The 21377-nt window shown below is 34.9% G+C and overlaps 3 protein-coding genes across 4 annotated transcripts; all 3 read right to left on the reverse strand.

Annotated features, from left to right (window-relative positions):
- Nucleotides 1-3498: 3498 nt before the first annotated feature.
- On the reverse strand, nucleotides 3499-7894 carry LOC127971991 (beta-1,4-galactosyltransferase 7). Its single transcript, XM_052575356.1, has 6 exons — nucleotides 7304-7894; nucleotides 5584-5913; nucleotides 5257-5482; nucleotides 5081-5164; nucleotides 4893-4997; nucleotides 3499-4159 (listed from the first exon to the last, which is right to left on the reverse strand). Exons 1-6 carry the CDS (start codon nucleotides 7354-7356, stop codon nucleotides 4004-4006), a joined length of 954 nt encoding a protein of 317 aa, XP_052431316.1. The 5' UTR covers nucleotides 7357-7894; the 3' UTR covers nucleotides 3499-4003.
- Nucleotides 7895-8737: 843 nt separating this feature from the next.
- On the reverse strand, nucleotides 8738-12105 carry LOC127971787 (transmembrane emp24 domain-containing protein 9). Its single transcript, XM_052575013.1, has 5 exons — nucleotides 11880-12105; nucleotides 11265-11365; nucleotides 11059-11184; nucleotides 10118-10264; nucleotides 8738-10010 (listed from the first exon to the last, which is right to left on the reverse strand). The coding sequence occupies exons 1-5, from the start codon at nucleotides 12088-12090 to the stop codon at nucleotides 9861-9863; spliced, it is 735 nt and encodes a 244-aa protein (XP_052430973.1). The 5' UTR covers nucleotides 12091-12105; the 3' UTR covers nucleotides 8738-9860.
- A 2683-nt stretch (nucleotides 12106-14788) lies between these two features.
- Nucleotides 14789-20767, reverse strand: LOC127971335 (vesicular integral-membrane protein VIP36-like). Of its 2 annotated transcripts, none has more exons than XM_052574240.1 (8): nucleotides 20497-20767; nucleotides 19037-19155; nucleotides 18729-18846; nucleotides 18369-18448; nucleotides 17088-17249; nucleotides 15995-16109; nucleotides 15786-15905; nucleotides 14789-15705 (listed from the first exon to the last, which is right to left on the reverse strand). In XM_052574240.1, exons 1-8 carry the CDS (start codon nucleotides 20759-20761, stop codon nucleotides 15545-15547), a joined length of 1140 nt encoding a protein of 379 aa, XP_052430200.1. In that variant the 5' UTR covers nucleotides 20762-20767; the 3' UTR covers nucleotides 14789-15544. The 2 variants fall into 2 exon arrangements, with proteins under 2 accessions (XP_052430200.1, XP_052430199.1); XM_052574239.1 differs by lacking the exon at nucleotides 18369-18448 and adding an exon at nucleotides 18488-18570.
- Nucleotides 20768-21377: the final 610 nt, after the last annotated feature.

Here is a 21377-nt window from a genome sequence, read left to right on the forward strand (position 1 = left end):
TAAATTGACACCCCCATCACTCATGATTATTTAATGGATAGAAAGAGGACTCTGGGTTTGGGTGTTTCTGAAGGTGCCTTGATGAAGCAGATACAGATCAAGGGAAGAGGGCACTGATCTCGTGGCTTGACGTGTCTCGAGTCCCTCTCCTTGTCTCATTTGTCAGTTACAAATGCAATAAGTTGTTGAGAGAGGATGGAGGCTAATGGGGTGGATCAGAGTCTCGGAAACCCTGGACAGATGTCACCCTTTGAGAAGGAACAATCGTGGCCCGGGAGCCACACAAAAGCCCCTCTGCTCAGGCCTTTCTCAACCCACCCAGCGGAAACCCATGTGAAGGGCACAGACCCCTTTGAGCCCCAAAGAAGCCCGTCTCCAGCCCTCTTGTCCCTCCCTTCTCAGTCCCTCTGCATATAATTAATAGCTTTCTCTAGCCAATTTTGCCCCCTTTGCCTCAAATACAAATGGCCATTAACATCCATTAATTTCGCCTCTGGCAATTGATTGCAGATTGTGCAGAGCTGAAAGGCTGTAACAGTGGGAGTTTTTATAAGCACTCTGGGTGTGAAGGCGAGTTAAAATGTGATTATTGTTCCCCTGTCTGGAACTAACTGGTGTTAAACCCTCTTTGAACACGGAGAAGCCAAGATTGGTTATTTTACCAGTCATTAGCTGAGCCTAAATTAAATGGACAACCATCAATAGGAACAGGATAAGAAATAGCTAGCACGTTCATGAATTCAGCTATTCATGATGACAAATTTACAGGACAAAGATGCATTAGAAAAAGGTTTAATTAAACTAAAACTTCTTAAATTATGTATAGAACTCAGGTCTATTAGTTAATGTTAATAGACAGCCACAGTAAACTCTTTAGGCTACCAAGTGCTGAATTCAGTATTTGCAGAAATGTGCAAAGTATTCTTTTTGAACAGAACAATTAATAATTTGCATAAGCTATAATATAGATGTAATTACTTTTGATGCAAGGTTAAAAAGAAGTAGTAGCCTAATGACAGATAAATACTGCATAATGACAAAGAAAGCAAGAATTATAACAATTTGTAAAACAGGATAAGTTCTCACAGTAAAACAAGTTTATTATTAAGAAACCGTATGACTGAAAAATAAATCCAACGTTTGCAAGATTTAGGCTACAGCTAAATATGTAAGAAGCTATATGGATGCAGTGGTTTAAGCACACAATCGTTGTTTAATGTGGTATTAATAACTGCGCATGTAGTCCGTTTTTCACTAAACAAAATAAATGTATTACATGTCTCAATCTGATCTGATACAGGCTTTTGTTAGTTACAGTCTCCAGGTTTCCAGAGCACTGGTAGATGCGTGGTGAGCCTCATTCTATACAATAACGCCCTCTAGTGGACCAATCTGTTAAAGACACAGAGCACGTTCGGTTAACCCAGTAGTGACTGGTTGAGACATGTTTTTAGAAATCGATGGATTAAAAGATACAGTTTTTTAACTGGATACTGACACTCCAGATTCACACTAAAATACATATGATCAATACTTTAACATATTATATGCTAGTGACAAAGGAGGAAAAATTGAAGTCTTATTCTTAAAGTGACCATTTACTTAACACGTTTAAATGAATTTAAGAATTTCTTATTAAAATTGTTTCAGCATATTAGAGTAAAAGTCATTTAAAAACTAGGGGGAAAAAAAAATGCAAAGTGTGAAAAAAAAAATTCTAAATCTAATCTAAGTTCAAAATTCGAAGTTCGAAACTAATTCTATTTAAGCTTCTGGACTCCAGCTCCCCTTCTTATCATAAACAAATAAATGAATAAATATAATAAAATAAAAAAGGTGAAGAAATTCGTACAAGGCATTTTATTTTTATTTGTTTAATTAAAATTATAATAATTATTTCAAAAATGTGAACATACAGCTTTAGAAGGCTTGTAAGATAATGAGGAATTTAACTTCACAAAATTAGCAAAGTGTTCCTAACTTTTAATCAACTTACCTGTCTTAAACACCCATTAAAATGCCAATCAATAGCCGTTCATTTACTTAACAAAATATTACACAACATCTCATTAAAACCCAGCACTGTAAACTTCATTAACAGTACAATGTCATGGAGCTCATATGCAATGGCATGGAGTCATATTCTCTTTATTTTTTGGCAAACGTGTTCTGTGCAGATCTGCAGCAGTTTGTAACGCTTTAGTTTGGACAGAGAACTGATTCACAGTTTCATTTCAGGCATTTAAGTGTGTAGAGTCCGAATTTTATTAACATTTGCACAGCAAGATGTTTTTTTGGATATAACTTTATGCCTAAAGTTCATAATGAGGGGTGAGAAACAGTAGGGCATAAGTGACATTTCGCGCAAAATGGAGAGATATATATATATATATATATATCTCAAATGAACCATGAGAAGATGTAATATTAATCTTATATTGTGACAAAAAAGAGCCAGATGATAAGGGAGAAAATGAAATATCCAGAATTCACTGTAAGTGAGGTGTAGCTATCTAACTAGCAGAAACCAGCAACTTACATTATTTTGGTATGTCCCTAGTGAAAAATAAATAAAGTAAAATGCATTTGAAATACATTACATGCTAATTATGCTACAAATACATTTACATATTTATGTGCTTTCTAAAAACAACATGCAATTGTACTTTTAGCGTATTCATCTGATGTACATTTTGTGCTTAATGCACTTTAATTGTGCTGTCCAAATTAAAATATACTTCTTATACTGACGTATAAGTGGAATTATTGCAAGTACAGTATACACTTTAGATATCTTGCAAAAATTTTATACATAAGAAAAATAGTACAACGCATCTTTACAGTAAATGTAAACTTTATAATTTTTGAATACTTTCAATTTATTAAATGATTTCACTTCTGTAACTCTGCTAATTATCTTCATTAAAAACAGACCAACCTTAGGTCTGTATTCAAAAGCGTTCATGAATTATAATAATTTAAGTTTGTATAGTGCACTTTCTAGTGAATTAAAAAATTTTTTAAATGTGGATGACAGTTAAGGGGTTAATTAATTTGATGTAAGAAACTCATTAATGTAATGTTTTGTTCATATTGTCAGCAGATGCACCCATGTTTTTATACACGAAACTGAATAAAACACTGATGCCAAGTTACTTATATATATATATATATATATATATATATATATATATATATATATAAAAAAAATATATATAATTTTATATATATATATATATATATATATATATATATATATATATATATATATATATATATATATATATATATATATATATATATATATATATATATATATATATATTCATATATTCATATATTCATATATTCTTTTGGCCCTCGTGTAAAGTTGGTGAAATGTCACTTACGCCCTTCTGGTTCTCAGCCCTGGATAAGATCTAGATACAATCCTGTGAGTGTAAGTCGTAACAGCATTCCATGCATCTGAAACATGGGAGAAAAGTACAAAGACTGAAACTAGGAAACCTTTGCTTTTATACAAATACTGAACAATGTGCAAATACAATCCAAGTACCATCGAAACCCTTTCATATATGTATTTTCCTTTCCAAGACATGATTTTGTATTCATGCGAAAAGAAACAGAATTCTGTCAAGACACGGCTGAGCAAAATACTCACAATTGCACAAAGAGAAACAGTCCAAAACAGACCACTGCTACAACTAAAATATTATAAAACTCATCTTTAAAAACCGGACATTTGGATGCTCGTATTTGAAATGCAGATGATGCAAACTCAGCGCAGAACCTGGTCCACAGTTCAGTTCAAAAATGAGGCAGCGCTTCATCATGGATGAAGCCCACAACACTGTCCTATAAAAATAAAAACGTCGAGAAAGTTATTTTCCCTCAGTCACATATTCAAGTCCTTTGGGTTAGCAGATCAGGGTGATTTTTCAAGTGTGACTGAATCTGTGAAACCTTCAGTACACAGAAGGAGAATGTGTCCTGCTCAAGTGTGTTAGCTCGGCTGGCACCATGGGGTCAGACTGACGTCACACTCTAGAAAGGTGTTGATGACAGTACACGGAGCTCCGCTGATGGTCACTTCCTGTCTGGACTCCACCTTGTAGCGGAGGTTAGTCAGGCCGCCCTCTGGGTCCACCTTAAACTGCTCCTGAAAACACAGACAGACACGAATCTGAACATTAGGACAGGGGTCAGCATGAGGACAATGTGTCATGAGAGAGCAGAAATGTACAGGTACATGGGGAATAAAAGGTGAGAAGATTGCATGGATCTGGTGCATGCTCCTCATGGGGTTCCTTTGAAAGATATTTGCTTTGCATGCTCATTTGTAATTACCTTAAGGTATTTTTATTACCTTGTATGTCCAAAAATTGACTTTTTCTTAAAAGCTTTTTTTTTGCAACATTTTACAAAAATCAAGTCTGAAAATATTTGGTCAAAATCTCATGCTATAAAAGATAAAGTGTAATGCAGGCTATTTAAGACAATATTGGCTGATTAGCTGGAAATGCTGACCTGAAATGCAAAATGTTTGCCTCTCTCTCTTCCCCATTCCTACTCAGATGCATAAAATATCACCATTTTTTTAGACATAGTTTTTGAAGTGAAGAGTAAAATACTACTATACAAACTTACTGAAACAACCAAGGGCAAGATGCATAAACCAGCCACCAGAACAATTAGCAGCTGCCAATAAATAAAACCAATCTACCTTTTCAAAACTGAGTTAAAAAAGTTATGACCAGTCTAGACGACTAACTTAAGACTAGTCTAACTGCAAAATGGCATCAAAATATATGAAATCACATGATTAATACATAATCACAATGATGCCCAATTTCATATGAGGAATACATATTTTAAAATCCAGATTTTTGGACCTGTTTTTGTGCAGCGATCCGCTTCTGATCTCTCTTCCTCCAGCCTGGATCATGGATGTGTCGAAATGTTTTAGTTCCTGTAGTAATCCCCGCTGGCCTAAAAAGCTGCAGGCATTTGAATGGTAAAGACAAAACGATTTATGCAAACAGAAAAACAGTTAAAGATACTGTCAAACATCTTCAAGTACCTTAAGATCAGCTGTTTTTAGTCTCCTAAAAAACTCGTCGTCTTCTCTTCCCCATCCCCAGAAGCGATTTGACATCCCATTGCACTTCAGACACACATGAAAAGCGACTGTAACTTGCGAACGAATTCTCTTCCGAAGCAGTATTCAATACTCACACAACTATTGAGGATTCTTACCAGCTGATAATGTTTCTTGGTGAGCAGCAGGATTCCTCCAACATACGTCTTGTAATGATATAAGGGATGAAGCTCTGGCGAAGCCACATGGAAGGGACCCTCGTTTGGGAAACCATAATCCAGATCCTCATTTTGAGGCAACAAGTCTACATCATGCATTGCAATGTAGTCCGTGTCATTTCCGCTTTCCATAAACCCAACATTAATAAGAGAGGCCCGATTGAAGCTGAAAAGCATGTGTATAAAGGGTTGTGCAATGGATACAGCTTTCAATAAAAGACCAAATACATACATAGCTAGACTATTCCAGCAATGAAAGTTACTCACCGGAAGTGATCCAGTTGGTTCACAATAAATATTTGATGTCGTATTTTCTTTTTGTTGAGAAATGCATGCATATAAGGGACAAATATAAGCAGCTCTTCGAAGCGCTCTCTGAATGGCACAATGAGGGCCATTTTGTGAGGACCCCAGGAAGGGTCATCAGCAGACGAGGACTGTCTCTCGACGGGACAGGGCTGGTGAGGGAGGTGACCGTGCCTAACCGTCTGGCTCATGTCTCCTGAACAAGTCAGCTGCACCCAAAGAAGAGAGCCCAAGACAAACAGCATGCAGAGCCCAAAGAGCTTCCAGACGGTGCATTTCCTCGACAGAAAACTGGAAACATGAACACAAAATATAACCATGTTCAACCACTAAATAAATGGAGCAAAGCAGTCTGTGCATACAAAACATCAGTGGCCAACACTTGTTTAAGGCTTAAAAAAAAACATTTTTGAGTGAAACTGACGTATGTCCCGGAATTAGAGCTCAAAGTCAGAAGTGAGATGCAGTCACATTTATCACTATTTTTAAGTGCAAAATCCAGTCATTTCATGTGAGCACCAAAGGCTTCCCCATGCAGATTTCACAACAGCTATATGTTGATTATTCTGTCCAACAGAAAGTTGACAGTAGGCCGCTTTATGCAATGAAATTTAACTAATGTGACTGTACTTTTAAGCAACATTCTAGGAAAGCATGTGATTGGACAAAACGAATGAGTGCATGATGAGTCAGCCATACTTTTTTGGTTAGTTTTCAAGAAGAGAAATAATCTTTACAATTGCTATTTATTATTTTTACAATCATTTGAAATGTTTATGTCTGCACATGACTTAAAAGCGAACAGAAATGGCGTTAAAGTAATAAAACCCAGTTATGATTCATAGGGTCTTTGAAGTACATTACAAAAAGGTTACACTAAGAGTTTTAGTTAGACAGTTGATCAAAATGAATTAGCATAAGCAACTTACTTAAAATATGCAACTGCAAGCATTAGTTACATTTGTTGACAAATGTATTGTTGATCCTCATGCATCTTTCTCAATCAGAATTAACCCTATAAAGCCTAATGCATCATGTAGATGAGTTTCTAAGTCCTGTAAAGTACTAAAATGATTAAAACTTTGCTTGAAAACCTGTAGTACACAATCTCGTACACCCTTTCTGTTAACTGACTGATAGTTTATACATTTTAAGCCAATAAATGGCCTTTTTGCTACAAAAAATTTAATGATTTTTTTTAAGAATTACATACAAGCCTGTTGTTATTGATGCATTTACTGGACTGATGGAACGTGCGTTTACATGATTATCTAGAGAAGAAAAAAAAGAGTTTCAAAAGCCTGATGTATCATATTTGAAGGAACATCTAATAGTTAAGTTCTTAACCACCATTAGTTTGCATTGCATTTTAAGTTTGTGATTTATTCTGACTATCATTGCATATGGCAGGCTTTACAGGGTTAGTAAAACTCTTCACACTTCTCAACATATACTCACTCAACCTCTCCATGTTGATGCACCCTTTGACTTTCACTTCTTCAAATGATGAAACACATGAAACAACATCTACTACCAAGATCTGGGTTCACTTACACAGAAGCTTTTACAAGCCACAGAACAACATTTGTAGATGACTACAACAATGCATCTTTCAGAATAAGATTGTATTGAAACAAAAAACAGATTAGAATGGTCACACGTTAATATGCATGCCTTTTACCTTCTGTCATCTCTGAAATAAAGCACAGGTTTCCTCCGTGAAGAGTACATCATCTCTACCACGCGAGCAGACCGTAATATCTCCACGAATATTTCACTGACACCGCCTCGAGCTCGAGATCATGTCGTCTACATGTTAAAATCAAATTCCTAGTTCGTGTGCCTCTTTACATCACAAATGACTTGCAGCGTAAAATCCCATTCTTCCTTCCTAATTGATTTCTTTCATAGCAGGTACGATGCCAATCACACTATCTGTAAAGCACAATCATAAACCCATTTCATGCGTGTTGTGTTTGATTAGCACATTTGAGTGAGTTCAGTTCCACGCTATGGTTCCACGTCACTCATGACGGTGCGACAAAAAAACTAGCGCACAGCACGAGCTCGCGTTAATGATTGAGGGTTAACGCATTCGTCTGAATTACTTTTGACGTGTTTTACAAGCATCAGAAATACTATATGGTTTAAGTTTTTTTTATTAGGCGACTCATTGCCGGTAATCGTTTAAAAACGTACGTGACAACTATGATAAAATAAAAAAGTCACAGACTGGCTGCAACCTCCGTCTTTAAAATATTCCCCCGGAAACAACGTACGGAATAAAGTTCCTATGATTTTCTGACCTGAACGTTACAATTCATTTAAAGACATGATCAGAAATATTTTAATACAGTAACCAAACGGTATTAAAACGGCAACCAAAGGATAGCGGGTGCAGTAATACAAAAAATAATAATAGTACAAATATAACTGACGAGCAATTGTGATGTGGAATTCAACTCTTTTCCAAGAATCGTTACTTCAGAACAGTTCATTTAAAACGATTCAGTGACTATTTTACGCTATCGCATGACTTTACATTTCAATAGAATATTACATTGTTTATTACGCAGGTTAATATGTTTATTTTAGTCATTCGTGTTCAGCGTTCAGTTTGTTGCAATCTTCATTTAGCTCATAAAAGTTAGTTAGAACCTAGATATGAAAGATGTATTTACACTAAACAAAATATAAATGTTTTTTTAGCTGACACAAAATACGTTTTGCAGGTTTAAATAAAACTATTTGCAGACCGCTTAGATCGGCTGAGTGAATCGGTTCAACAGGTTCACTGAAAAGATCCAAACCAAAGAAAGATTCGATCACGAAGCGGACGTAGATAGACTAAGATAGTAAGTAAAATATCAAACATCCAATTACATTTTTAAAGCTCGGAATAGTTTAAATAATTAAATATCTATGTAAAAAAAATTACATTAGTTAATTTAGCGTAAATGTAAATTCTTTTTTTAATGACTGTAGTATGACTGTTTCATATCATTAGCCAAATATGGTCAAGGTGTGTAACACTCCTCAAGTAAATTAATTCCTCAAATTACTAACTTGTAGAAGTTGTTTCACCCAAAAAACTATGAAGACAACTGAGCCAATGTTAAGGAGAGTGGGAAACTTTATTTCTGAGTGCATTTATGGGGTAGATTTCTCACCAACAAGTTTTCCTTCCCCTGTCCCTACTTTTTAAAAAAAGTAAACCCATTTCCCAGTGGCTGTTCACAAACTAAAATGACCAAAAACAAAAAAGTTAAACCATACAAATGTGATGGCAAAGCATTTCAGTGTGCAGCAATCGATGCGTAACAAAACACTCAAAACAACATCCAGTATATTTTTTTTAAAGAAAAAAAAAAAATTACACCAGCTATAGTATCTGAAAAAGCGAGCAAATCTCAAATATCGTTTGCGGTTTTGACAGTGTATTCTAGGCAGATCAATTTAAGAGTGCATGAACCACTGAAATCTCTACATCAACCTGAGGAGTTTACAATAGAAAAAGATGTGAAAAACATGATAATGTCTGTGTAAGATGGTTAGACGGCTTTCAAAGCAAACAGAAAAGCTCTGTCATAGTAATAGCTGATAGCTAATGGGTATTCATGAAAAATATAAACCTTTTGATATCATCTATTTCAATGTATCATAAAATAAAATAGGGGTCTAGAAAAGAAATCATCATCCAGTTGTATAAAGAATAAAAATTTTAACACCGAGAAACATTCACTCTGAGCATACCTTTAAATATCATACTATTTACTGCATAACCAAACAACAGAATCCATTTACACCTGCCACCAGGATAAACTCGGTTAGTTTTGTCTTGTAAATGTTTAAGCGAATAATCCAAGGTCAATTAGGAAAAGCATCATACTCGCAGCCCAGTTAATAGTTAATGACTTCATCAGCTTTCTCAAACAAATATTTTATCAAGGGGCTTTAATAGATGAGAAGGCAACCACTATGCAATTTGTGTTTTGAATACAGTTAACTGCTTTGTTGAGTGCACATCACCTCCAAATTGTAATGCGTTTCTGAACAGAATCTAGGTTCACATTACATGGGGTGTGGCACTGATACAAACAGCGCAAAACAATTTAAAGTAGGGAACTACAGAGCTGAAAGCATGTTGACTTGCTCTTGACCACACGTGAAGCAGGCAGTCTTCAAAATGCTGTGTGTGCTGACAATCATCACAACTTAAAAAAAATCGGAATACAGTTCTATACTAATTTCTTGGCTTCAAAGAAGCTCTTCAGGTGTCTCATTTGCCAAAACCCAATGGCCACCAGGATCAGCGTTTGGACGATAGACCACCACAGGACTCTCTGATTGGTGCTCTCGCTGGTCTGTCTGAAGCGCTCCTCACGATACTAGAAGGACAAGAAAAGTCAGATTAGGATCATTCTTGTGCACATGTGACAGAAAAGCCTTGTTCTATCACTAGTTCTGTATAACCTCAAACCCACGGAGCACTGACCCGCTGATAGTTCTGCTCTTTCTGGATCTGATCCACTTGCTCCATCAGCTGTCGCACCCTCAGCTGCAGCTCAGTCAGCTTGTCTTTGGATGCGATTTCTGCGTAGTTGTTTGTATGCTCACCAACTTGGATGTCCAAGTGAACTCGCTGTATCAAAAATTCAAAAGCAAAAGCTGACTAAATAGGTCATCATATAAAAGAAAAAAAAAAAGACATTTCTAATTGTCTGCGCGCTTAATTAAAAAAAAAGGTTTCATGTAGATTAAAAAAAAATGTATAAATAGTTTGACCTGTGCAATATTTTCTTTCTAAGCAAAAAATAATGGCTATCATACATTCTTACCATGATTAACAGAAGACACATACTAAAATGTAATTCAATGCAACAATAGACAATTTACCAAAAAAGTGTCAGGGATATTTAGAGCAAGAAACATTAAAAGCCTGTATTTAAGGATCACAGTGCAGCCCCAAAATCTAATTTATCATCATTTTAAATCAATACCTATCTATGACAGACTCCTTAAAACCACTAGGTTTTACCCATTTATCAGCAAGGAGTTTTTAATAATTTAAAATGTAAAATATTAAATAATTCACATTTTCTTCTTTTTGAATAAATGTGTTTCAATGCATAAAAATTTAACATTATTTAACCCATATATTGTTTTCACAAAAATTATTTCAAACATTAAAGTAGACACTCTCCTTGCATTTAATATGCTAACATTTAATGTAAAAATTTATAAATCTAAAATGAAATATAAACTTATTTAAATATATATATATATTATTCCAAAAGTTTTATGGATTAACTTTTATTTCCTCACAACATTTTGTCAGTTCGTGTGGATCATATTTGCATTGTGTACTCTGCAATATTGTACTTTTCTTAACAAAATATTAATAAATATAGTTTGAGGAGAGCAGAATAAACTCACAAGCATCCCACCAGCAAACAGAGCAAATTTGGAGGAATTTGAGTGCAAGCAGATCTGATGCTCTCCAGGTGTGTGTGAGGTGAAGATAAACCTGCCCTCGGATCCATACTGGCGGGACAGGATCACCTGAAACCAACAAAAAAGATAAGCAAATGAGAAAAGAAAACATGCTTGACTTTAATAACTCTAACTTTAATCAGACAGACCTTCTCATCAGGATCCTTCACTTCCACAAACATCCCCAGTCCTTGAGTCGCAGGCAAATACTCTTCTCTCTGCTTATCATAGAGCTGCGTCCGGTAGTTACCTGATTAAAAAAGTTTGACATATTGTAAGAAAAAAAGAATTTCACTGTTTTCATAATAATCCACTGACAAAAACACCTGACTAAAAACAGTAAGTTATTATCATCAAGTGAGAAGTTATGTCATATTCACTTGGTGTTGTGTCACTGCATTCAGGATATTTCAACATCAGATTCTTGTCTCATAATTCATCTCTTCATCTTATTTAGACAGAGAGCAGCAGGATGATGGATCACTGTGGAGTTACCTTCATTCAACGTTTTAAAACAGTTAACACTGTTGCTTTCTCGGTCTAGTATGCATCTACACGTGTGTATTTAGATGTTATGTTGTCTAAGTTACGGTAAAACCTAGAAAAGCTCATTTGTAACCAATATTTTGTTTAGTTGAACTAGTTGAAAATCAAGCTTGTTGCCAAAGAATAAACTCTAACGACAAACCTGCTAACGTTAGTTAGCACTAGGCTAAGCATTAACGTGCACTACAAAGTTGGCTTATTCTGTTTATCCTACTTGCCTATTATCATGGTTTCGTCCGGTATTTCTTCTATGAAGCATTTCTTTTCAGTCTCGCCGATATGGAAATACAACGATGACACAAAACTGTTGTAAATGTTTAACAAAAACACCAAGTAAAGTGTGAACTGCATTCTGACTGCCGCCATCTGGACACTACCGGTGGGACGCGCACTGCGCATGCGCAGCGATTCCAGTGCCACGTAACCCATCGCCGGCCACCGTCCAATCACAAAGCGGAAAGCGCGTTCCCCAGATGGCTCATGGTCATTGTAGTTTCAACCGAGTGAATCGAATCTTTTGCAACTTATTGCAAAATTATTTATTTCGTCATAAAAGCTCCTGCTATCCGAACATACCTCGGTATTATCATTATTAACTTCACATTCTTCGTGAAACGTTGACGCGTGATCAGGGGCGGATCTAGAAAAATATTGATGGGGTGGCCAGAAGAGGGCAGGAATTTTTTAAGGGGTGGCAACATATGGCAGACGTATATATACTGAATTTAGTCACAGTTATCACAGTCTGATGCTATTATTTACAAACTTAATCTCATGCAATCAATGTCTTGCATTTGAAACAGTTCATATAAGGAATAAGTGATCATACCCCATAAGCACCACCACACTCACTAATGCATACAGTATACATCAACATGTAATTAAGAGCATTATTAAAGGTTCAGTGTTATCAATATGTCAATTTATTAAGAGAAACACAAGACTTTAACAGCCAATGACATTTACAGCTGGGGAGACTCAACTGATTTTGTACAGTTTAGTGTTAATCACATTTAACTCAACCAGTCTAGAGCTACATTTAACCTTAGATGTTATATGAATATAGTCCCTGAAGCATAGGTTTTATTAGCTGACAATAATAATAAATAAATAAGCATTATAGGCACAAAAACAAATGTACTTTTAGAAATTGTTTTTGAAAAATATGGTGTTATTGTTTTGGCAAGCTTAAATTAAAACTTCTATGAAAACTTGTGTGATATTCCTTTAAAATAATGTTTTAGTATATCTTTTAAGTATATTTTACTTAGCAATTTCTTACATAATTTCTTTGAGTTAGACCAAACTTTTATTTTGGTTTGTTGTAGACAGAGTTTCTGTGTTTTTAAATTAAATATTATTATTAGCTATTAAGCCTACTTGACAGCGCTGCGTACTCTACTCTACTCTACTCTGGTACTATATTTCTGTCTGAATTTCTTCAAGTTATACTGAGATTTTATTTTGACAGGCTGTCGTAAAGACATTGCCATTTCTGTCAGTCTGTGTATACGATACGAATGAATGACGATAGTTTTATCAAATGAAATGGTGAAATCCTCTCATCTAACAAAAACACCAAGTTTAGAAAATAGAACTTTAATCAAATAAAAAACTCAATGAATAAATTGTATTATTTACAAATTACAATTGTAGCTCTCAACATTTACCTGTGTCTATAACTTTATTATGATTCTAATTTATTTTATAATCTCGAGCATTCAGAAATCATGCAAAAGGAAACTAAGCAGTTTTACTATGATAAAACTATGGTTTATTTTTGTAAGGGTTGTGATATGCACGTTTTTTGTTGAAGAAATTATAAAGGCTGTGTCATCTATAGCAAAAACCTGTCCAAAAATGAAAGATGAAGTGAATATTTGAATATTTAATTTGCAGTTACCATGACTACAAGAACGATGATTTGTGGTGCTATTGTCAAAACCATGGGTAATTTTCGTAAGGGAGCCTGAAAAAAAAAAAATCTTTCACAGGAATGTGCCTGAAGGTGATAAACGGGCCTCATTTTTACCTAAATGATTTATACTTTATTTTAATATATATTAAAAATGTATAAGGTGTGCAGCTTCAAATTTGCGTTTGAGCCCATGTGAAAGAGTAGCATAATTTACATATGATTTACAGATTATTTTAATGAATATCAAACATTTAATTCAATTGTGCATTATAGCTGACACCTACATGAACAATTACAGTTGTTTTTATGACTATAAGTCATTCTCCTCAAATGCTACTGACGTTAGAAAAGTGTATACCAATATCGCATGTAACTTTAGAGAAGGTCCCTAAATTTGAGACTCGTCCAACGTCCAACGTCAAGCCAACTTAATGTCTGTTTTTTTTTTTTTTTTTACTTTTAGTTTTCTTTTCTCTTCGCTGGATTGGATTCATCCATCAATTATGAACATTCAGCCGCAAACATGAGGTGCAAGCGGTCGCGAACGCAGATGGGACAATGGAGGAAGTTTTTTTTGGAGCAAGCGGGATGGTGCCCCCTCTGGGAGTTCGTGCCCTAGGCAGATTGAGTCAGTTCGGGAGTTCGGAGCGGGATCGCGAATCATTTGAATCAGTTCGGGACTTTGTAGCGGGGTCGCGAATCAGTTCGGGAGTTCGTAGCGGGTTCGCGAATCATTTGAGTCAGTTTGGGGATCGCAAATCATTTGAATCAGTTCGGGAGTTCGGAGCGGGATCACGAATCATTTGAATCAGTTCGGGACTTTGTAGCGGGGTCGCGAATCATTTGAGTCAGTTTGGGGATCGCAAATCATTTGAATCATTTCGGGAGTTCGGAGCAGGATCACGAATCACGAAAGATTCGCGCTCATAAATTTTCAAATTTGCCATAACCTTTAATTCGTTGCTGCCAACTGGGGAATCTGATACTATCAAATTAGTAATTACTGCTTTGGTACAAGTTTAAAGTTTCATATTTCTGTGAACAAAAGCATTTTTTGGGACGAGAGTCTAAAACGACTTAAAATAAATAAATAATAATAATAAATATATATATATATATATGGCATTACATTAATTGGGTCCTAATAATTAAGGGCAAAATAAGAAAAAAGCTGTTCAAAACTGAAAAAAAGGACAAATATTTGACTAGTTAACTGTTGTACCTGCTTTATTTTCTCACCAAAAGCATCATTGTACAGTCACTGCCCATTTAAATGTGAACTTCTTTCAGAAACAACTGTAAATCAGTGCATTTGCAATAACTTCTTAGAGGCTCAAAAAAAGCTAAATTAACAAAAAGATGCAAGAAAAACAACTTGACTCACATAAGGCTGAACATTAATAAAACAAAAGTATTTTTGGTTCAATATTTTCTAAATTCCTATGATTAAAAAAACAAGACTCAATCATTATGCCATAGAACAAAGAGACTATAGGGCAGCAACCTAAAATATTTACATTGATTTGAACAATTAAAGAGGATGCTTTTCATCAGTCCGATTTCTTGTGCAGTCCATTAAAATCCTCTTAGAAGTAAATCACACAGGTTATAAAAACAATCAGAACTTCAGAGCAGAATGAAGTAATGTGTAGATGGAAAGGAAACACTGATAAAGGGTTAAAACAAGAAAAAAAAGAGGATATAAAGGGCACACGCAAAAATGTAAATCTTCTACTGTAGACTGCTTTAAAAATTTGTAATTTACCTCGGAAGACCCAAATAAAGACCAACATAAAGACACATTTCTTTGAAGCCACAAATCGCACTCTTTAGACTCGAACCATTTTTCCTTCCAGTGGAGCAGTTCGATAATATCCACATGTTTACAGCTGTTCAAAATTCACATTAATGTTTTTTTTTATTTATTTCACCTACAATCTCCAGAGTTCTTTGAAATCCTGTGGTTTAGTAGAACCTCTTGTTCCTCTCTTGGCGCTTCTGAAACACCACGGCACCAACAACGGCGCAGACCACGATTCCCAGCAGAGCGCACAGCAGAAGCAGAAACACCTTCCAGCCAGTGAGGGGCGTGCTCCGGAAATTCCCCGTCGGATCATCGATATTATCTGTTTTGGGGGAGAAGATATGAACCCGACATCTTGAATTAAATCTCATTCCATCTAGAACTACATATCAGCCGTGTTACCTTTGGGTGACTTGAGGAGACTGACACTCGGCTCGATCTTCGTCCAGTCCTGGTTGTCCTCCTCAGGAGTGTGCTCCACCATCAGCTGGTACATCTTCATAGAGATGATGTCGTGATTGTCTGCACAGAGCAAACTGCATCCGTGAGGTCTGGCAAAAGGCATCAGGATCACTTTGGACATCAAGGGGAGATTTAAAAGTAACACTTACCAGAAAGATCTCCTGTGGCCGCAGAAGCCCCAAAATAGTATCCTGTAGGGAGGCGGACACCTCCGATATCAATGCACTCTTTCCAATCGTTTCTGTCATCCACATCTACCATAATCTGTGGAAACACAACACAGCTGTCATATACTTTCATATATATATATATATATATATATATATATATATATATATATATATATATATATATATATATATATATATATATATATATATTTAACTCCATGTATTAAATGGCTCTTATCATGACAAACACATCATGGTGGTTTCAGTGCCAAAATGAAACAATAAAATAAAACAATTAATAATACAGTTGTTTTTAAGAAATTAATACTTTATTTCAGTAAGGATGCATCCAATTGATAAAAAATGACAAGACAAAGATACTTAGAATGGGACAAAAGTGCTGTTCTTTTGTTACTATTTTTTTATCCATCAAAGATAAACCTGTATTACGGTTTCCATAAAAATATTAAGCAACTCAACTGTTTTTAGCACTGATAATAAACACTTCAGTAAATGCATTGATTTACAATTACTAACTATTAGCAATACTTTTGTCACAGTATTTATTAATGCTATTTAATACAAATACTGACGCAGTTTGTGTTAGCTCCAGTCCATTATATAATACTAACAGTGCAACTTTTTATTAATGTATTAGTAAATATTAAGCTTTTTGAAATATTTTTGTTGGGTCATAAAAACTATTTTAAGTTAAGTGGAGCCTAATCGTAAAGCTTTTATTAATGAATTCACTTCTCTTTTAACACAATTTCAGTAGCAAGACTATCTTCATGGCCAAAACAGAATAAATCACAACAATCATACAATAAAAAATAAAAAAACTATAAGATGTTCAAGATTAATACTAGACAAAAAATAAACATTCAGACGATACATTTTTAAAATACATTAGTTAAACACATTTCTGTATAAAATCACAGTCTACTTACGTTAAAAACAGTGCAGTCCAAATGTAAAATATTACCAAAATGTTACATATATATATTTTTTTCTTATTGTATTTAAGACACAAATCTTACTGACTCTTTATAACTGTGTTGCAGTATCTTACCGTGAGTCTGCCTCTGGAGTATCTGATGGCCAGGTATGTGTCATGATCTTTGTTCCTGATTTCCACAGAGCAGCCTCCCAATTCAGTGGAGCGACCGTCTTTCCCGTGGTCGTACGGCAGGGAGCCGTTATTCACCATTGCAGAAATATAGGGAAATGAGCGCTGGAGGACCAAAGATTATCAATTTGATTTATTACATCGATTTTTGCCTAATTGCTGACAAAAGCAATGTAAATTACTAAAGGATGGCAAACTCTACCCTTATCCAGCTGTTCCTGAACCAGATCGTGTAAAACACAATGATCTAAATTCATAAAATGTCACTGCATTCTACCAAAAACTATAACAATATGCACTTTAAATATTTTTATTTTTTTAATGAAATGCTTCAACAACAAGTAATGAATGATGAGGGTGAAAAAAGAGGGACCACATAATGCAAGCAAAACAAAGAAAGCAATGATTATTTGTAGTGCTTGGCAAAATTGTTGAAAAAAATATATAAATGAAGTTGCTATATATTGATAATTCAGAACATATGTGAACCTGGAGCACAAAACCATTCTTAAGTCGCTGGGTATATCTTTAGCAATCCCAAAAAAAACATTGTATGGGTCAAAATTATTGTTTTTTCTTTTATGACAAAAATCATTAGGATATTAAGTAAAGATCATGTTCCTTGAAGATATTTTGTAAATGTCCTACCATAAATATATCAAAACTCAATTTTTGATTAGTTATATGCATTGCTAAGAATTCATTTGGACAATTTTAAAGGTGATTTTCTCAGTATTTATTTTTTTTTTACGCCCTCAGATTCCAGATTTTTCAAAAATAGTTGCATCTCGGCCAAATATTGTCCGATCCTAATAAACCATACATTAATTATCATCATCATTATTCATCTTCCATATGATGTATAAATCTCAAATTTCGAAAAATTAACACTTAAGATTGGTTTTGTGGTCCAGGGTTACATATAGTAAATAAATAAAAGTGAAGGGATAGTTTGAATAAAATACATTCTTCTCTACTCGAAGGATTGTTTGATCTGAATGCAAACACCTGTCAAATAATAATCGTATTCAAACTATCCTCATTTTCTGTGTGAAGAGCAATCCAATGAACAGAAGCAGAACAAACATGCCAAAGATCCAGTATTCCCATAAATACTAGCGCTTTTTAGAAACAGATATCTAGAGTTGAATCCATAATGATAAAGCAAAGCTTCCGTTCAAATGAAGGTACAAAGACACAAATATTTTACATCTCTCAACTCACATCCGGAGCCTCATCGTTAGGGTATGTGTCTATAAACATGGCCAACCCAAGGAAGTTGGCACTACTGCCAAACACGGTGCCTGCAGAGAAAGAAGGACCCGTGAGTACGGCCCACTTACATCCATTCCTTGAAGATCATTACGGAAGGTATCCACATAAATAGCCAGGCCTACAAAACGGTCTTGGTTTCCAAAGACAGGGCCTAAATAAAAGTATGACACAATCAACTGCAGGGAAGAAAGAGCTGACTTGCCGATGGATCACGTGGACCACACACACACATATAGCATTATAACTCATTACATTTAAATTCATGAAATTAATGAAAGACTTCGACGGGATCTAAACCTTCAGTCTTACCAGGATGTAGCCTCTCTTTCGTGTACCAAATGGCAAAACCATCTCCATGGAGATTCTTCTTTCCTGATCCATGAATTTTAAACTGCACATGCATCTCCCAATCCTTCAAATAGCAGGGCTGCAGAGAGGGAATATTAATATAACTCAACCTCATTTTGCATTTAATAGAGTGCATCACAATAACCAATTTTCAGGAATTTTATGAAACATTTCTCCATGCAGATTTTGCACTGGGTTAAAGTTGCTCACATGACTTTTCCATGTTCAAATTAACTACTTGGTTTAGGTTTTAGGTCAGTTTTACTCACCACTGTGTTCCAGATGGAGCCCTGTTTGCTCCTCTCATCCGGAGTCAGACGCACATACTGGCTGGTTACTAAAGTACTTCCCGAAAAGTCCCACTGACTTGACGAACTTGTTCCAACACCTGACATACGAAAAATAATGAATAATGAATTTCTGCTGCATGAATTTACAGTGTTTTGGTAATTTGGAGTGAAGCTTATATACACGTTATTGTAAGTCGTGAGAAACATTAGTAGATAAAAATGAGTCTCATCACATACACTGGGGTTCAAAAGCCTTCAAAAACAATTAATGAAAACACGGTAAAAAGAAAAAAAAAGAAGACTACTAAAATAAACTTTAAAAATGCTACAGCAAAAAAAAAAAAAGTGAATTAGTTAATTGCAACCAATTTATTAATTTTGTAAATTTTTTTTGTAGGCATATAATTTACAACGAAAAAAGACAAATCACATATCATTTTTTATTGAATTATTATTCAAATAGTTTATTTTTGTTATCAATAATGTACATTAGGGGTTTTTCTTTATGTATATAATTTAATTAATATTTATTTAATTATATTAGTGTCATGCGTGTTATTCTGTGTGTATGACCTAAAAGTATTGGCCTTTTTTTATTAACAGGACACTTATAATGAACATTATATCACTTAATAAAATATTAAATAATAGCGTAGTAGTATTAGTAGTAATTTATACTTAGTTACAAATAAAATATATAATTTATAGAAATTATAAAATATATAAGCTCACTGGAAGCACTGTCAGTATTATTACAATAAACTAAGTTTTTAAAGTAAATGTAATTAATGTAATGTAATTTTTTTTAACAGTGCACCTGGAAATAAACCAGAAAGCAGTAGGATGATTTTATTTAATGATATAAAACTAATACAAAATATTTAGTATCTATGATACTGCTGTGTGACTTTATTCCATAAGATCCTCTTTAGGTCTTCCTCACATAATGCTGGAGAACAAGATCATCAGGTTTAGCACAAACATATGAAGTAAACGTGTCCCTGATAGTGTCACTTTTGTCCCCGATAATGCAGTTTTTCGCTCCTTTTCAGTTCTTCAGACCCCAGTATATGACAATACAAAACAGTCATCAAAGTCTTGACTATGCAATATATGTTTTCCCCTCTCTCTTAATTAAATAGTAAACTGATCATCTGCATGCTCTCCCTGTGAAGGTGGATTCCTTTATAACCTCCACTTTAAATGCATCTGTTCAAATAAAGGTTGACTAGCTTTGTTTACATTGAGTTGTCACTGTTATGACTCTACAGTAGCCTGTTTATATACGTGTTCCTGATGAAAAACATGACCCATGACATTACAAAACAACTTGAGTGGTATCCTAATTTACGTAGTGAACAGAAACCTAAGACACTTTAGTGAGTGTGTGGCTACAGGACGTCATCAAACCCTAATCACTCGACTAGCAAGCTACTCACCCTGATAGGGCTTAATGAGCGAATGCTCCCGCTTTAAGTGCTCCGCATTCCCGTCCGTTATATCGGAATATACGGAAGAAAAGTGGAGTAGCCATAAAAGCAAGAGTAACGTTATTCTGCGAGTTACACTTGTTTGAGGGTGAAGCCATGAAGCTGGACTTCTTTCTCGTGCCATGTTTAGCGTCTTCCTTCCTCGCGCCTTCACTTCCTGCGAGGAGACGCGGGCTGCGTTTAAAACCTCGCGAGCTGACTGCCTAGACAGCATTAGAGGGCTTTAAGCAGCCTATTCGAGCATTATAGCCTTTACGATAATTAACCGTGGTTTAACTACGAATAAAACTTAAAAAGCATGCTGATTAAACCAGGGTAGACAGAAATTAGCCATGGTTTTGCAACACTAGTCATAGTTTAGTCATGGTATTTGTAGTAAGACATGGTTACACAAGCGGTAAACAAACAGCCAAAACCCATGTTTACTACGCTTTTATTATAATAGTAGAAGTAGTAGTAGTAGCCCTTTATTGTCACTAGTCTAATATAACCACGGTTTGTTTTCTTAAGGCAAGAGCTCAATTGGTTTTGAGACAGGGATTTTTATGTTAATTTATATGATTAATAATAAAATGTCACATGTACACATTAATGTGAGACAATTTATATGATTTCGTAACTTCGTCTTTTTGTTTAAAATGTCATAAATTATCTGTCACCTGATAATATATATATATATATATATATATATATATATATATATATATATATATATATGTGTGTGTGTGTGTGTGTGTGTGTGTGTGTGTGTGTGTGTGTGTGTGTGTGTGTGTGTGTGTGTGTGTTTTAGCATATATGTATTAAACGTGGTTAAACACACACACATATGT

Source organism: Carassius gibelio, chromosome B14, assembly GCF_023724105.1.
Source record: "Carassius gibelio isolate Cgi1373 ecotype wild population from Czech Republic chromosome B14, carGib1.2-hapl.c, whole genome shotgun sequence".
NCBI classification, from domain to species: domain Eukaryota; kingdom Metazoa; phylum Chordata; class Actinopteri; order Cypriniformes; family Cyprinidae; genus Carassius; species Carassius gibelio.

Bases quoted from the DNA above. Each gene is read 5' to 3' on its own strand.
- LOC127971787 (XM_052575013.1), bottom strand. From the start codon at position 12,090: ATGGGTTACGTGGCACTGGAATCGCTGCGCATGCGCAGTGCGCGTCCC. The intron at 11,185-11,264 runs GTCTGTCTGATT...TGTTGGTTTCAG, and splicing joins TGAAGGATCCTGATGAGAAG to GTGATCCTGTCCCGCCAGTA. The intron at 10,265-11,058 runs GTGAGTTTATTC...TTTTTGATACAG, and splicing joins TGTTTGCTGGTGGGATGCTT to CGAGTTCACTTGGACATCCA.
- LOC127971335 (XM_052574239.1), bottom strand. From the start codon at position 20,761: ATGCTGTCTAGGCAGTCAGCTCGCGAGGTTTTAAACGCAGCCCGCGTC. The intron at 19,156-20,496 runs GTGAGTAGCTTG...TTCGTATGTCAG, and splicing joins GCTCATTAAGCCCTATCAGG to GTGTTGGAACAAGTTCGTCA. The intron at 17,250-18,487 runs GTAAGTGGGCCG...TTGGTCCTCCAG, and splicing joins ATGATCTTCAAGGAATGGAT to CGCTCATTTCCCTATATTTC.
- LOC127971991 (XM_052575356.1), bottom strand. From the start codon at position 7,356: ATGATGTACTCTTCACGGAGGAAACCTGTGCTTTATTTCAGAGATGAC. The intron at 5,483-5,583 runs GTGAGTAACTTT...CATGCTTTTCAG, and splicing joins AACCAACTGGATCACTTCCG to CTTCAATCGGGCCTCTCTTA. The intron at 4,998-5,080 runs GTACTTGAAGAT...AAATGCCTGCAG, and splicing joins TAAAAACAGCTGATCTTAAG to CTTTTTAGGCCAGCGGGGAT.